Source organism: Mus musculus, chromosome 16, assembly GCF_000001635.26.
Source record: "Mus musculus strain C57BL/6J chromosome 16, GRCm38.p6 C57BL/6J".
In the NCBI taxonomy this organism is placed as follows: domain Eukaryota; kingdom Metazoa; phylum Chordata; class Mammalia; order Rodentia; family Muridae; genus Mus; species Mus musculus.
Window position 1 is genome coordinate 38,550,761 of NC_000082.6, and position 16,230 is coordinate 38,566,990.

Below are 16,230 nucleotides of genomic sequence, written 5' to 3' on the forward strand. Positions count from 1 at the left end.
CCAAGGCTATACAGAGAAACCCTGTCTCAAAAAAACAAACAAACAAAAAGCAAATTGGACGTTTTTTAAAGCTATGTATCATTATCATTAAATTCTTTTATTCTTGGACTGGAGAGATGGCTCAGCGGTTAAGATCACTGACTGCTCTTCCAAAGGTGTTGAGTTCAAATCCCTGCAACCACGTGGTGGCTTACAACCTGGTGCGTCTGAAGACAGCTGTAGTGTACTTAGATATAATAATAAGTAAAACTTTTTAAAACATTCTTTTATCCTTGAGATAGAGTGTTATAGTATAGCTCAGACTGGTCTCCAACCCATAATCCTCTTGCCTCAGCTTCTAAAGTTTGTAGGTACCAGAGCTTGCCAAACACTAACTGAACTTCAGAACTTCGAACGTGCAAACAACAAACCAGGAGCCTCACAGCAACTGATCCAAAAATAGACCAGAAAGGACTGGAGAGATGGCTTAGTATTTTAGAGCACACACTGATCTTGCAGAGGACTTGAGTTGATTTTTTTAAAATTATTATTGGATATTTTCTTTATTTACATTTCAAATGTTTTCCCCTGGGTCTTCCCTCACCTCCGGAAACCCCCTATCCTATTCCCCCTTCCCAGGGCCTCTATGACAGTGCTCCCCAACCTACCCACCCACTCACCCACTCCTGTCCTCTGCCCTGGCATTCCCCTACCCTGGGGCATCGAAAACCCTCAGGCCCAAGGGTCTCTCCTCCCACTGATGCCAACAAGGGACATATTCGGCCAGAACCAATATGTCCCTCCATGTGTACTCTTTGGTTGGTCATCCAGTCCCCAGGAGCTCCAGTGGAGGAAGGGTGTCTGGCCAGTTGACACTATTGCTCCCTCTACAGGGCTGCAAAACCCCTCAGCTCCTTCAGTCCCTTCTCCAACTCCTCCATCAGGGACCTCAAGCTCAGTCCAATGGTTGGCTTCGAGCATCCTCCTCTGTATTTGTCAGGCTCTGTCAGAGCCTCTCAGGAGACAGCCATATCAGGCTTCCATCAGCAAGCACTTCCCCGCATCCACAATATCGTCTAGGTTTGGTGACTGTATATGGGATGGATCCCCAGATGGGGTTGAGTTGAAAGTTTTAATACCAATGTCTCACAGCTCACAACCGCCCTTAACTCCAGTTTCCTAGCCTCTGGGGATCTAGCCTCTGGCCTCAGTGAGCACCTGCCCTCAAGTGTACATACCTACACACAGACACACTGTTTAAAAATAATAAAAATAATTTTTAAAGATATATTTTATGTGAGTACACTGTTGCTGTCTTCAGACACACCAGAAGAGGACATTAGATCCCATTACAGATGATTGTGAGCCACCATGTGGTTGCTGGGAATTGAACTCAGAACCTCTGGAAGATCAGCCAGTGCTCTTAACCACTGAGCCATCTCCCTAGCCCCAAACAAATCTTTTTTTTCCCCCCCTTGGTTTTTTAGGACAGGGTTTCTCTGTGTAGCCCTGGCTGTCCTGGAACTCACTCTGTAGACCAGGCTGACCTTGAACTCAGAAATCTGCCTGCCTCTGCCTCCCAAGTGCTGGGATCAAAGGCATGTGCCACCACTGCCTGACTAAATAAATCTTTTTTAAAAAGAAAAAGCCTGTGAAACCTGGGCCAGTATGATTTTAAAAAGAAGGAAAACTTCTGTTTTAATACCCTAAGGAAAGTAGCAGTTTTTGTTGTTTTTTGATCCTGCATGTAGTATAACCTCCACTTGGTCATGGAGCAAAAAGTGTCCTTGAATGCCAGGCAGCAATGGAGCATACCTTTAATCCCAGCTCTCTAGAGCCAGAGGCAGGTGGATCTCTGAGTTTAAGGCCAGCCTGGTCTACAGAGCAAGTTCCAGGACCGCCAGAGATATACACAGAGAAACCCTGTGTCAAACAAACAAACAAAAAACATCAACCATCCTCCTAGCTAGTTATCTCAGCCAGGCATAATGGCAATTGCCTGTAATCCCAGCAGTCCAGCAGCATATAAAGACACGGAGGAGGAGGAGGAGGAGGTGGAGGAGGAGGAGGAGGAGGAGGAAGGAGGAGGGAGGAGGGGAAGAGGGAGAATGGAGGAGAGGAGGAGGACGGAGAGGAGGGGGAAGAGGAGGGGAAGAAGGAAGGAGAGGAGGAGGGGGGAGGAGGAAGGAGAGGAGGAGGAGGGGGAGGAGGAAGGAGGGGAGGAGGAAGGAGAGGAGCAGGAGGAGGGAGAGGAGGGTAGCTATTTAAATAACTACAAGAGCCGGGTATGATGGCTCTCGTCTGTAATCGCAGCACTCAGGATGCTGAGGCAGGAAGATTGCTGGGAGTTCTAGGCTACAGAGTGAAGCCATATCTCAAAAATAAAACAAACATTTTTAAAAAGTATAGGAACCAGTCCAAATCCTGTGAAGTACCCAAGCTCTGTTGCTATTAACCTGGGGGTGGGGGCGGGGGTGGGGGAGAGAAGTCAAGATGATGTCAGCATGTAGCCTTCCTGCCCAGTGTTCCTTGCTCCCTTTTCCTTTCTTACAATAGCTCTTTCATATCCCTAAATTCCCCCAGGACCTTTCATATCCTCCAGGGGGAGGGAGGGAGAGAGATGATTGTCCCTGCCCATCTTAATTACTTTTCTCTTGCTGTGCTAAAATTCCATGTCCAAGTCAACTTACAGAAGAAACAGTTTGTTGGGGCTTACAGTTTCAGAGGGTGAGTCTATGACCATCGTGGTGGGGAGTATGGTAGCAAGCAGGCAGGCTTGGCACTGGAGCAGTAAGTGAGAGATTACATCTTGAAGCAGGAGCTCAAGACAAAGGGAGAGCTAACCTTGAATCAGCAGGGACTTTTGAAACTTCCATCTCCAGTGACACACTTCCTCCTAAACTTTCCCAAACAGTCTACCAACTGGAGACCAAATATTCAAACCTATAGCCTGGGTGGACCATTTTCATTCAAACCACCATAACTACCCCACTTACAAGGAAGGCATCAGTTTATGTGTACACTATGATGGATGTATGAGGTCAGAGGACAGCTTTCAAGAGTTGTTTTTCTCCTTCCATTTGTGGGTTCTAAGGATCAAATTCAGGTTATCAGGCAGTTTTTGGAAGTACTTTTTTATTTTAAACCTGCCGAGCCACCTTACCAGCCCAAGAACACCTTGTTTCATAGGTAAGATGCTTAGAGAACCATGAATCACAAATGAAAAATAGTTGTTTAAATTTGCTGAAAATACAGGCATTTTTTTCCCCTTGACAGTGGGTAATTAAATACTGGGCATTATTGTCACAAATCTATATGTTGGTTATATAAGCAGAATAAGTATTAAAGTATACGTATTGTTGAAAATGTATATAACAACATCCTAGGAGGTACACATGAAATACATGTCTTAAATACATGTATACAAATACATGAGAATATCAAATCAAGTTTGTGCCTACATAGGACTTAGAATAAGTTTTTAAAAAAGAGTGGTTCTCTCTCTTTCTCTCTCTCTTTTTTTTTTTTTTTTTTGATTTTTGGATTTTCAAGACAGGGTTTCTCTGTGTAGCCCTGGCTGTCCTGGAACTCACTCTATAGACCAGGCTGGCCTCAAACTCAGAAATCTGCCTGCCTCTGCCTCCCGAGTACTAGGATTAAAGGTGTGCGCCACCACTGCCTGGCTAGGTCCTGAGTTCAAATCCCAGCAACCACATAGTGGCTCACAACCATCTGTAATGAGATCTGATGCCCTTTTCTGATGTGTCTGAAGACAACTACAGTGCATTTATATATAATAAATAAATACATTTAAGAGAGAGGCAACAGGACCATTGTCCAATCCAATTACCTTGGGCACTCCGAACCTCTGGAAAATATTCTTCTAATATAATCTTAGCTACCAGGGTAGCTGTTTCCTGCTGTCTCAACCCATCCAGGGAAAACATCTACAAACACTAGAAAGTATTTGAAACCATGTTTCCTGGCTTAACTTCTGTAAAATCAACCTACCAATAAACTCCAGGCTGTTCTCCCCTAGGTCTTTTGCCCTGTTTACTCATGGCTGCATAAGCATTTACTTGCTGGCATATCTTACACTTTCTTTCTGGCCCAGAACCTGATATATATATATATTTAGGTCTCTTAACTTGCTCGGACAAGCTTTTTATCCCCTAAATGAGTACATCTGTGCATTTGACCTAGTAAGTCTTTTGCTTGCTTTCTGGGAAGTATAGCTCTCCCTTCTTGTGTGTGCCATTGTCCTACCTTCTCTTGGTAATAGTTGGTAGGGTGGCTAGCAATCTGAGTCTTTCTTCTTTTATATATTTTAAATGAAGTCATCTCTTAGTCCAGACCCATTTTCCAGCAGGTTTTCCTTGCAGGTCCATAAGCAGGATAGGCTCCTGCATAGCCACTTGATCTGCCTGGTTATTGCCCCAGGACACTGAGTCTCTTCCCTTCTGAGGTCTTGGGCAATGAATAATACTCACAGTTGATGGCTACATCAGATCCAAGATTTCCTGCTTGTTTCTTTTCCCTTTGATGTGAGCAGTCCTCTCTCTTGGTATATAGCCTCGTGGGTGTGGACTGTGGCAAAGGCATGCCTGCTCTCTGTGTAGATGTTGATCTTTTTGCCTGCCCCCAGGTCCAAGGCTTTGGTCGGAGCTATCAGCTCTGCCTTTTATACTGACGTTCCTGGAAGAAGCGTTTCCACCCAGACTGCCTGGTGCCTATCCACAATGTTGGCTCACTCCTTGCATTGTCCCTCTACCAGGTAGCTGCTGCCATCAGTGAACCAGGTCACCTCAGCATCATGGAGTGGGTGATCTACAGGTCCTTTTACCATCCCTGTTCCTCAGCTAGAATCTGCTAGCAATCATGAGCTGGTGGATTGAGGTCGGGGTCAGGTAGCAGAGTGTCTAGGTTGAGGGCCACTGGTGACCTGAAGGTCACCCAATCTGAGTTTAGCAACAGAGTCTGATAATGAGTCATGTGGGCGTTGGTCAGCCATTGATCCAGGGGCTGGAGAAGAACGCCCTCCAAGGTATGTCACACTCAGGTTCTGCCCCAGAGTCACCTTATCAGCATCTTTAACTAGAACCACCACTGTCATCCAGGTAAGCAGGCCACCCAGCAGCGACAGGGTCTAATTTCTTTGACAGATAGGCAACTGGGCGCTTCCAAGAGCCCAGCCGCTGGGTGAGCACCCCCTGACTATTCCCCTGTTCTCAGCCACATAAAAGTGGAAAAGTCTACTGGCATCAGGCGAGGAGCTTGAGCAGTCTGTTGCTCTTCTTCCTCTGTTTTAAGTCAGGGGATTGAGGGGAGCAGCCAATTCAGCAAACCCTGGAATCCATAGCCAGCAGAAACCAGCCATACCTAGCTAGGAATTCCTGTGCCTGCTTGGGGCTCTGTGGAGGAGTGATACGCAAGATGGTCTCCTTTTGAGTCAGCGCTGGCCATCTGTCAGCAGGAAGCCCAAATAACTTACTTTTCTCTGGCTGATTTGGGTCTTCTTGGCTGAGGCTCTGTATCCCAATCCTTCCAGCTCCTCCAAGAGGTGTTTAGTCACCTCTAGACAGTCCTCCTTAGTCTTGGGTCCCAGGTTTCTTCACAGGCAAGAGGGGAGTATTCCAAGCCAATTGACACTGCCACATGATCCCTTGTTCCAGGGGCCTGGTAATGTGGGGCCTGGTTCCATCCCTGGCCTCCCTCAACAGTCTGGTCAATCAATGGCGTCCCCGTGTCTGAGTGGGTATTCTTTCTGGCTTCTGGCTTCCTGCATTATAAATAAAACAGTCTCTGGGCTGGAGAGATGGCTTAGCGGTTAAGAGCACTGACTGTTCTTCCAAAGGTCCTGAGTTCAAATCCCAGCAACCACATGTTGGCTCACAATCATCTGTAACAAGATCTGACACCCTCTTCTGGAGTGTATCAGAAGATAGCTACAGTGTACTTAGATATAATAAATAAATAAATAAATCTAAATAAATATTTAAATAAATAAATAAGTAGAACAGTCTCAAAGAGATTAAGCGACCCTTTAGAAAAAGGGGGATGGGCCTTCCAGTTGTACAAGTTGGCCAAAGAAAAGAGCCAATATTGCATAGCCTGATTGCCTCTTTTCCAGAGGCCCATATGCCCTCAGTGAGAGAGCCACCTTGGTATTAGGGGAGGTGGCTCTCAGGTCTTCTCCCATTCCTCCCTCTGGTGAAGGGGGTTGTAATGGCCCCAGTCTCAGTCTCGTATGGGCTGAGGATCCTGGAACCAGTACTGGCACTGGCGGGGGCCATGGGGACGAGTGGAGGGAGATTTAGAGGAAGAGGGTCTTGGAGTAACAGGTCTGCTGTTGAAGATTCTTGGCAGATCAGAAGTTTCTCAGGTCTGAGTCTCTCCCCCCACAAGAGGAATTTATTGTTCCAGTGCACAATGGGGGTCATCCCAGACCCAAAGAAGAGGGAGTGACCCCTGGTCGTCCAGTTGTTAGAGTGAGTTTTTAAATGGTTTCCAGGGGCAGAACAGAGCATCAGCAACTAGGCACAATATGATTGGCAGAACAGTGCACCCTTTAAACTGATTGGTCTTTAGGGAATGAGGTGGCAAGGACTTCCCTTGTCTGATGGTGGGCAAAGTCCATCCAGTGGAATGTGGAATGTGCCCCCAGACCCGGGGTCTGAGGAATGTTAATTAGCCTCTCCCTTCCAGAGGAGCAAGTGTTCCATGATCTTCCCAAAGTTCCTGACGGGACCTTTTCAGCTGACAGCCTTAACTTTTAGGTTGGTGGAAGCTAGTGATTTGTTCCTACATCCTAAAAAGTTTCAAATGATAGTCACAAGAAATGGTAAATGAGTTGCCTTGGTGGGGACAGAATGACATGGTTGCTGCCCCTAGTACAGGGCCACCAGATGTGGGCCTCCACAGGTGTCAACGCCCGCTAATGGGCATAATACTTATTTGTATAATAATGTACATATTTTCAGCACTCGGGAGGCAGAGGCAGGCGGATTTCTGAGTTCGAGGCCAGCCTGGTCTACATAGTGAGTTCCAGGATAGCCAGGGCTATACAGAGAAACCCTGTCTCGAAAAACCAAAAAAAAAAAAAAAAAAAAAAAAAAAAGGACATATTTTATATATCCCTACTATGTCTTTGTTAACATTAATGACTCCATGATAATCTGACAGACCAAGTCTGAGAGGCGAAGGTTTGACTAATGAGTTAGCAAAATGGTAAACACTGGGACATTTAGGGCAGCCCTTAAGGCTGTGAAAGAACTCTAAAAACATGAGTTTAAAAAATATAATTTCTGCCGGGTAGTGGTGGCACATGCCTTTAATCTCAGCACTTGGGAGGCAGAGGCAGGAAGATTTCTGAGTTCAAGGCCAGCTTGGTCTACAGAGTGAGTTCCAGGACAGCCAGGGCTACACAGGGAAACCCTGTCTTGGGGGGAAAATATATATATGTGTGTGTGTGTGTGTGTGTGTGTGTGTGTGTGTGTATATATTCTTAACTATGCAAAAAATAAGGATACAATATGAATTATATTAAGGGTTTCATGAATCTAGAGAAACAGAGGCAGCTACGCTAAGAGCCAGCTTGTCAGAAACATACAAAGGCAGGCAGATACAGAGGCAGGCAGACTTCTGAGTTCAAGGTCAGCCTGGGACACAGCAAGTACAGGGTATCCCAGGCCAGACTAGGTGTAGTAGAAATGGTAATTTCAGGACCTGGTCCCACCCTGCTACCTTATTAGCATCTGTGCTTAACGGAGACGGGCTGGACTCTGAATTCTTTTGCAAGGTTAAAAGTAAAGGTGTTTGCTATTTAAGGGGCAAGGGTCACAAGATTTGGATTCATAGGATAATCAAAATGTAAATGACTGAATTGACAGTAAAATAAAAGACTGGTCTTATGATCCAGAGAATTTTTTAGATTTAGCTTAGACCCAGGATTTGACCAAAGAGTCTTTTGTTTCTCCACTCCTTCCTCAGAACACCTCTCCAATCTAAGGCTGGACTTGGGCAGGTAAGACAGAATGGTGGGCAATGAATAGTCACTTAAAGGGGCTAGAGTTGTCTGCTTAGCAGAATCTTTAACCTATGTGTGGCTTAAGCCAAGAAAGGAAGGAGGGAAGGAGGAAAATAAAGGCTATAAATATGTATCCTCAAGCTAGCCTCAAACTTGCTGCCTGTCCCAATAGGAGTTACTGGGGTTAATGACAGTGATTTTGATATTAGCCATTCTTTAATAGCAAGGTAAAGTTCCTCTTCCTTGCTTCTCTGTCATCAGAAATGGAAGATGAGGGAGTGGGGTGGAGATAGCAGATTTATTCGAGGCCAAACTTGAGAGAAATAGAGATCTGTTTCCGGCTCACGGCTCCACTTTCTAAGGCTCAGAGGGTGGAAGGACTTGTAGGAGGCAGGGGATTGCAGGGAGTTCCCAAGATGGGCTTTTTCTTTACATCACCATCTAGTTTTCTCCTTGAAAGTGGATGTAGAATTCAACTCCAGGAAGTCAGTACCTGCTATTTACTTATGTATTTTCCAGAGGCGGGAGGGGGTGTCTCAACAGCAGTTCCTTAGGCTTCGCACCTCAAATGGGGAGCTTGCTTGCTGTACCCTCGTGCCTTGCTTTGCATTTTCTTTTCAGATTGAAACAGTTCATGAAGGAAACCGAGGGTCATTTGCAGAGGCTCTCAAATGAAAAAGACGCCACTTAGGGTTGACTGGGGAGCCCCACACTAAGATATCCTAGTCAGTCACCTTCCATCCCAACCCCCTTCCTCCAACATAACCAGATTAATCATTTTTTAAGGCATGATTCCATCCTTTCGAACTTCAGGTTGGGTTGTTACACTCCCCTCCATTGCCTCCAGGGAGTATGTTGCCTTTGGGGCGAGGGGGATGGAGCTGGGGTTTCTGTACAGAAGTCCTTGACAGGTGTGTGTGTGTGTGTGTATGTGTGTGTGTGTCTGTGTGTGTCTGTGTGTGTCTGTGCGTGCGCGCACAAAAGCATGAATGAAAACTATGGGAAAGCAACTTTTCTGCAGAAAGGATTGGAGAGGGACAGAGAGTAAAGAAGAAAGGGCGTTGCTTGTCCCATCAAGGGATGGTTTCCGGTTTGCTTTGTTGCTAGGTCACTGTCAGACAAACCTCTGTTTTGGATTCTGGCTTAGTTTAGGTAGGTTGTTTTCAACATTGGTTTGGTTTCAGTTCTTGTGTTTCTTCTATAAAATGGGATTTTGGTGTGCTATCTATCGGTCAACATGTTTGTGGGTTTATTTACTTTATTTTGGTAGGATCTTCTGTAACCAAGGCAGTCTTGGAACTTCCTATCTCCACTTCCAATGGGCTGAGAGCACAGACGTCTGCTGCTACCCCTTGAAGTTTTTGTTCCTTTTTCTGTGCTGGGGAATATTAATTCTGAAGCTCACTTATGCTAAGCAAGCGCTCTATCCCTAAGCTCTATCTCCAACCTGGTTGTGACATTTAGATGAGATATATAGTCCAGGGGTGGGGGTGGCGGCTACAGTTTCTAATAGACGTTGACTAATCCTACAGCTGATACAAAGATAGACGCCTGGGGATGATCTCATGGGAATTCTCATTTTGATTTTTCTCCTTTGGCAGATTTTTTTTTCTAAAAATTTACTTCTTGCCGGGCATGGTGGCATACGCCTTTAATCCCAGCACTTGGAAGGCAGAGGCAGGCAGATTTCTGAGTTCGAGGCCAGCCTGGTCTACAAAGTGAGTTCCAGGACAGCCAGGGCTATACAGAGAAACCCTGTCTCGGAAAAAAAAAAACAAAAAAAACCAAAAAAACAAAAATTTACTTCTTAATTACCATAAAGGGTGTCCTTGTCACATTTTCACACCTACTTAGTTTTGGTTGTCCCCTTGTCCTGCTAACATCCAGCTAGTACAGTACCTTTCCTCCTTCACTTTCCTCCTTTTTAAAAAAACTGTAGCTGTCTTCAGATCCCATTACAAATGGTTGTGAGCCACCATGTGGTTGCTGGAATTTGAACTCAGGAACTCTGGAAGAGCAGTCAGTGCTTTTGACCACTGAGCCATCTCACCCGCCCTCACCTGCTGCTTCCTTAAAGCCTCATTTCTCATTCTCTGGGTCGAGTTCTAGTTCCCTGATTGGTATCCATACTCTTTTCTACACAAACACACAGGTATACAATTCAAGATGCACAATTGGGGAGAGGCTGTGTGTAAAGTGCTTGTGATGCAAACGTGAGGCCAGGAGTCCTCCAGGAGCTATGCCAAGTTGGATGTGGTAGTAGACATCTGATTCTAGCAGGCCTGTGGGAGGATGGGAGGCAGAGGCAGGAGACTCCCCAGAAGCTCAAAGGCCACATAGCCTGTCATACGAAACAACCAATAACAAGGAGAACTGTCTCAGACTAGGTGGAAAGTACCCAAGGTTGTCCTATGACCTCCACACTCTTGGCCTGGCATTCACATGCCCCCCCACCCCACCCCCCACACATAAACAATATGCATATGTGAGGGAACACGTGGCATTTCTCTTTTCAAACTTGTTGCCTTACTTGATATAATATTTTCCAGTTCTATCATCATTTTTCTTTAAAGCTTAGTAAAAACCATCGTGGGTTTTTTAATGATCCACCCATCTGAAGATGCACATGTAGACTGACTCAATTTCCTTGCTGTTGTGAATGAAACGGTAGTAAACATGGATGTGCAACTATCTTTGGGTGCATATGGTCAGGACTGGTACAGCCAGGTCCTGTCATTGTGATTTTTGTTTGTTTTCATTTTCAAACACCTCCATCATGAAGGCCACAGTGGTTACACCTTTCTATACTGACACCAACTGTGAGTAAGGATCCTTCTCCTCTCCATCCTAGCCAACATTTTGATTTATTTATATCTATTTATCTTTTTTCTTGATGATAGCAAATCTGACTGAGGTGAGATGGCATCTCAATGTAGTTATAATTTGCATCCCCCTGGCCTCCACCGGCACACCAGGCTTATTCTTCTTTATTTTACCTTTTTCTACTTTAAAGATTTATTTATTTTATATATGTGAGTGCACTGTAGCTGTCTTCAGACACACCAGATGAGGGCATCAAGTCCCATTACAGATGGTTGTGAGCCACCATGTGATTTCTGGGAATTGAACTCAGGACCATTCAGTGCTCTTTAACTGCTGAGCCAACTCTCCAGCCCTATCAGGCTTGCTTCATTTTGATATCAAACTACTGACAGTTCTGGGCAACATTGGGCTGCCTATCTTTTTTTTGGGGGGGGGGGTAGGGTGAAGGCTAGGGATTGAACTCAGCATGGTAAAGTAAGCTGTACAATTGAGACTCCATATCTTTTTATTTACCACGTACTGTCCTCGGAAAACAGCTTACTCATCTTTGGAGCTTCAGACCCTTTACAGTATTGGCACTAGTGCCATCCCTGGACCTCAGATGTAGTTTTGTTTCGTTTTTTTTTTTTTTTTTGACACAAGGTTTCTCTGTGTAGCCCTGGCTGTCCTGGAACTCACTCTGTAGACCATGCTGGCCTCGAACTCAGAAATCCACCTGCCTCTGCCTCCCAAGTGCTGGGATTAAAGGCGTGCGCCACCACTGCTCTGCTCAGATATACTTCTAACTGTGAATTTATTGTTCTTAACAGCATTACTGAAGCTTGTTGCTGCGTTCTCTTATTTATTAGACTTAACTTTTCTAGAACTCATTCTTTATTTCTATTATCTACCTAGTTCATTATTTAATATTCAGTCCCTGCAAGGGGCAGGCGTCCGACGTGCTTGTCACAGTCGTTTGCATATGAAAGACGTGATCTTAGGTGGCATCTCCGAATTTCCCTTCTCTTCTCCAAGCATTTCTCTAGACACTAGCTGACTGGAGCCAGGGAAAATTTGGGGAAAAAAACAACCAAAAACCAAACTAACCAACAAACAGAAAAACTCCGCCGGGCACGTATGGGCCGGAAAGCCCGGGCGCCGGAGAGTCCCACTGCGCAGGTGCGCCGGGAGGAGGGCGAGCCAGCTCTGCTGGCCGCAAGCCTGTTTCCGGGGGCCAGCGCGACGCAGAGCTGACGTCATCGCTGTGCGCTGCCACGTCTCCTCAGCTCCCGGGCGATGGAGGCTGAGGATGATGAGTCTTGGTGATGGGGTCGGACTGTGCTTCTGACTTTAGCTCTGGCTCTGGCACGGACTCCCGGTCTGGGTCTGGTAACCTAGCGACCCGAGAGCTTTCTTCGACTGTCCAGTGGGATCCTGCCTGCGTCCCGGCAGCTGTTTTTGGAGCGCTTTAGAGGAGGGAGTGAGTTTGGGTGCCCGGGGTCGCGGCTGTGAAGCCGCCGCCTCCTCCCAGGGATCCCTCTCCGTGGCCAGCCTGTCCCATGCGTGAGTTTTACTTAACCTGCTTTGTCATCTCGCCGGCCCTGGCGTGCTTCGGCTCTTTCGGCCGCCGGCCTGAGACCACTAGGTGATTCCGTCTTGGAGGTTTAGTCCAGTCAAGTTTGTGGTTTCTCGCCTTCCACCTCGAACAATCTTACGCTGATGCGCCCCAGCCTTTTGCCCTCACCGTACTTTCTCTTTAATTGAGCAGGGATCAGCTTTCTTTGCCTTTAACAGTTTGGAGTCTTTGTCCCACCTGGCGTTTGTTAGCCTACAGTGGACTAGGGAACCTCGGATCCCTCTACAGTAGTAATGTTAAGCAAAAAAAAAAATTTTTTTTTTCAGAGTATTTTTAGTCGTATTTAGGAAATACGTGGTATATGTTGGCAGAACCATGTTTGCCGAAATTGAGGAAAACATAATGTCGTCGTCCGCCCACCTCCCCCCTGAAGATCTCTTTAGCCCTTTAATTTTGCACGTTCATTTAATTTCTTAGCGGTTTTACAGAAGCTTTTCTGAAACGGGCAACCATTTGAGTGAAATGAAGAAACAAACTCTGGTTAAATGACTTGGTCAAGGTCAGAAACCTGCGGCAAATCTTAGTCAGATTCCTTGATAACAACCTCATATTTTGGACAGAGATATTTCCTGTATTTCAAGTGATTTTAATGTGAAATTGCAAATTAGAATCGAGTAAGTTGTGGTGTTTCTTGTAGAATGCCACCTTGTAGATTGTAGTCTTGTTTTATTTAAGAAAAAGTCAGCAAGACAAGACACCAGCCGGGAGTTGCCTTAATGCTGAATACAGCTGAGCTCAGAATTTAAACCTCTGACCTTACCCCAGATCCAAGCAGTATATAGGGACAGGAACATTTATTTGAAAATTCAATCTGGATTTTATAAGATCTGCTCACTGAGTTTTAACATTTGCTTGTTATACTGACTTCTAGAAAAAGTTACAATCTTTCTTTCTTTTTTAATATTATTCAGATTTGAAATAAGTTGACAGTCATCAGCCTGGGTGGCAACTTCAGGTGGCACTGGAAATTACCTGGTTCCTGGACATGCCCAGTAGAAGGCGGGGTCCCAGTCGGCAGCAGCTAAGCCGGTCAGCTTTACCTTCCATACAGACGTTGGTCGGCGGCGGCTGTGGCAATGGGACGGGCTTGAGGAACAGGTAAAGAACATATAATTCTATGCTTAACACTTGGCATGATTTGTAATAGCCTGTTATCAGTGAGACTAATACAAAATAATTCTATTCAAATGTTTGCTTATCAAACTTATCACTGAAGTAGGAATTCTGCCTTTGAAGACTGAAAACTTAGTGTTTCACTTTTCAGAGTTCTTTGCAGGTAGAATGATGTTACGCAGGGACCACAAAGTAGAAGTGTCCATTTCTCTTTTCTTTTCCTTCCTTTTCCTTTCCTTTTCTTTTTTTTAACATAAATTTTTTTTTTTTAGTTTTATTTATTTTTTTATGTGTACCGATGTTTTGCCTGCATGTATGTCTGTGTACCACTTGCATGCCTGATGCCTCTAGATGCCAAAAGAGGTTATTGGGGGTTTAGATGGTTCTGAGCCACCATGTACATTTTGGGAACCAAACCTTGGTCCCCTGCAAGAGCAGATAATGCTCTCAACCATGGGACCATCTCTATCCTCCAACTCCCTTAAAAAATGACCCATTGGGTTCACTTTGTCCCGTTCTTTTGCTTCTGGTTGTGGGGCCATCTACTAAAATGGGGTTGACCTACCAGGAGCCACACCCTTAAAGAAAACGGACCTATCCACCCCAGGGGGCCATGAACTGTTCATAGCTCCTCAGTTAGAGGTGGGGGCTCATAAGCCTTTTCCTCTTCTTTAGCCCCCAACATTGTTTTGTTTTTCGAGACAGGGGTTCTCTGTGTAGCCCTGGTTGTCCTGGAACTCACTCTATAGACCTGGCTAGCCTCGAACTCAGAAATCCACCTGCCTCTGCCTCCCATGTGCTGGGATTAAAGGTGTGCACCACCACTGCCTAGCTTAGCCCCCCCCCCCCACATTTATTATTAAAAGTTATTCTGGCAAAAGGTTGTTTGATTTAATAATAACTGTAAACTGTAACCTAAAAATGTTAAGAATTATGTCGGGTGTGGTGGTGCACCTTTAATCCCAGCACTTGGGAGGCAGAGGCAGGTGGATTTCTGAGTTCGAGGCCAGCCTGGTCTACAAAGTGAGTTCCAGGACTTCCAGGGCTACACAGAGAAACCCTGTCTCGAAAAACAAAAACAAAAACAAAAACAAAAACAAACAAAAAGAATTGTGCCATGTTATAGAGGATTCTAGAATTTGAGTTTTGTGTGTATGAGTGAGTGTGTGCACATATGAGTACATGTGCGTGTGTGCGCGTGCATGCATGAGTGCATATATGCGTAGGCCAGAGGACAAGCTGGACACAGGCTCTTAGTGGCAAGAGGGCCACCAGATAGGCTTGGATGGCTAGCTTTTGAGCTCCAGGGATCTAGCTGTGTCTTCTGTGCTGGGATTACACGGATATGTACCACTATGCCCAGTTTTCAGACCTTTGATTTTAGAACTTTGTATGGGAGCGCTGTATTTACATCACTACCACCCAACTCCCATGACCTCCCCAGCTTATGGTCTTTTAGTTACTGTTACATGTATATACATATCTGTGCATGTGTATATACAACCTACTGAGTCTGTTTAGTGTTGCTCATATATAAGTATTTAGAGCTGACCTCTCATCCTATGTAGGAGTTGGTTCTAGGAGGCAAGCAGTCTCCGTCTCAGCAGTCATTGATGACCTTAGCTCGTCACCTGTGGTTGAGACTGTGGAACCATTGTCCATGTTGGCGTGACAGCTGCTCTTGACACTCTGCTGGTCATGTTCTGGCAGCCATAACTCTTGAGGTTTCATAGGTGTGTTTTTTCCTATCCTGCCCAGGGTACAGTGTCTGCCAACAGGTATTCTGGAGACTCTTTCTGCCTGCTCTTCTGGTATTTTTTTCCCTGAGCCCTAGGTGTAGGGCTAGTGGTGTTGTTAGGATGAGTTATTTTTGCTGATCTTATTCAGGGTGAGTCTCTGGAGGCTTGATCATGCAGCAGTACAGAGATACTTTTACCTAGTCATGTGTTTGGTCAAGATTTTTGCCTGAATATTGTTTCTTCCCCTAAAAGAGTTTTTTCATGTCTTGATTTGGTTTCCAGAGTCAGTACCACTCCTGTCTTTCAGGCTCTCTTGATATATTTGAGAGTTTGTGTGGAGGTTCTAGCAGAGGAGTACAGTTACTCATTTATACTCGACCTAACACACTGGTCCTCTTCCACTTGTGGAAGGAAGGCCCTTCTTTTCATCTGAGTGCTTGGGAGCTGTGGGCGTAGAAGGGGCTGCCCATCTAGCCACCCAGATCAGCTGAGTCAGCTCTGTTGATTGATGTTTTGGATTCCTCTAATTTATTGTGTTTCAGGGCTGCCCCCTGGGCTTCTTCCTGATCTGCCCTAGGTAGCTTAGAAGGAAAAAGTGACCAGGAAATCCTGGTAGTTGGCAAGGCTTACTGGTCCTCTCAGTTAGACTAACTTCTAATGTTTCAATTACTAGAATGTTGAAAATTTAAGAATAAGGAAAGGAGGGCTGGAAAGATGGCTCAATAGTTAAGTGCACTGACTGCTCTTCCGGAGGTCCTGAGTTCAAATCCCAGCAACCAAATGGTGGCTCACAACCATCTGTAATGAGATCTGATGCCCTCTTCTGGTGTGTCTGAAGATAGCTACATTGTATTTACATATAATAAATAAATCTTTTAAAAAAAGAATAAGGAAAAAGGAGGCAGTTTGCAATTTAAAAATGAACTAAAGCCCAG

General features: G+C 45.3%; 1 protein-coding gene across 8 annotated transcripts in view; it reads left to right on the forward strand.

Moving 5' to 3' along the window:
• The first annotated feature begins 7,937 nt into the window (after positions 1–7,937).
• The window catches only part of Tmem39a (transmembrane protein 39a), a 33,465-nt gene continuing 25,172 nt past the window's right edge, over positions 7,938–16,230 (forward strand). For 5 of the 8 annotated variants that reach the window (XR_001781854.2, XR_384596.4, XR_003951823.1 and 2 more), the window contains exons 1-2: positions 12,035–12,370; positions 13,355–13,541. Coding sequence is in view for 5 of the 8 variants with exons in the window: in XM_006522496.4 (XP_006522559.1) it covers positions 13,429–13,541 (113 nt within the window). In the remaining 3 variants the exon portion in view is untranslated. Of the gene's footprint in view, positions 8,003–12,034; positions 12,371–13,354; positions 13,542–16,230 lie in introns of those variants that run through there. The other 3 variants (NM_026407.3, NM_001205287.1, NM_001205286.1) reach the window with 2 other exon arrangements.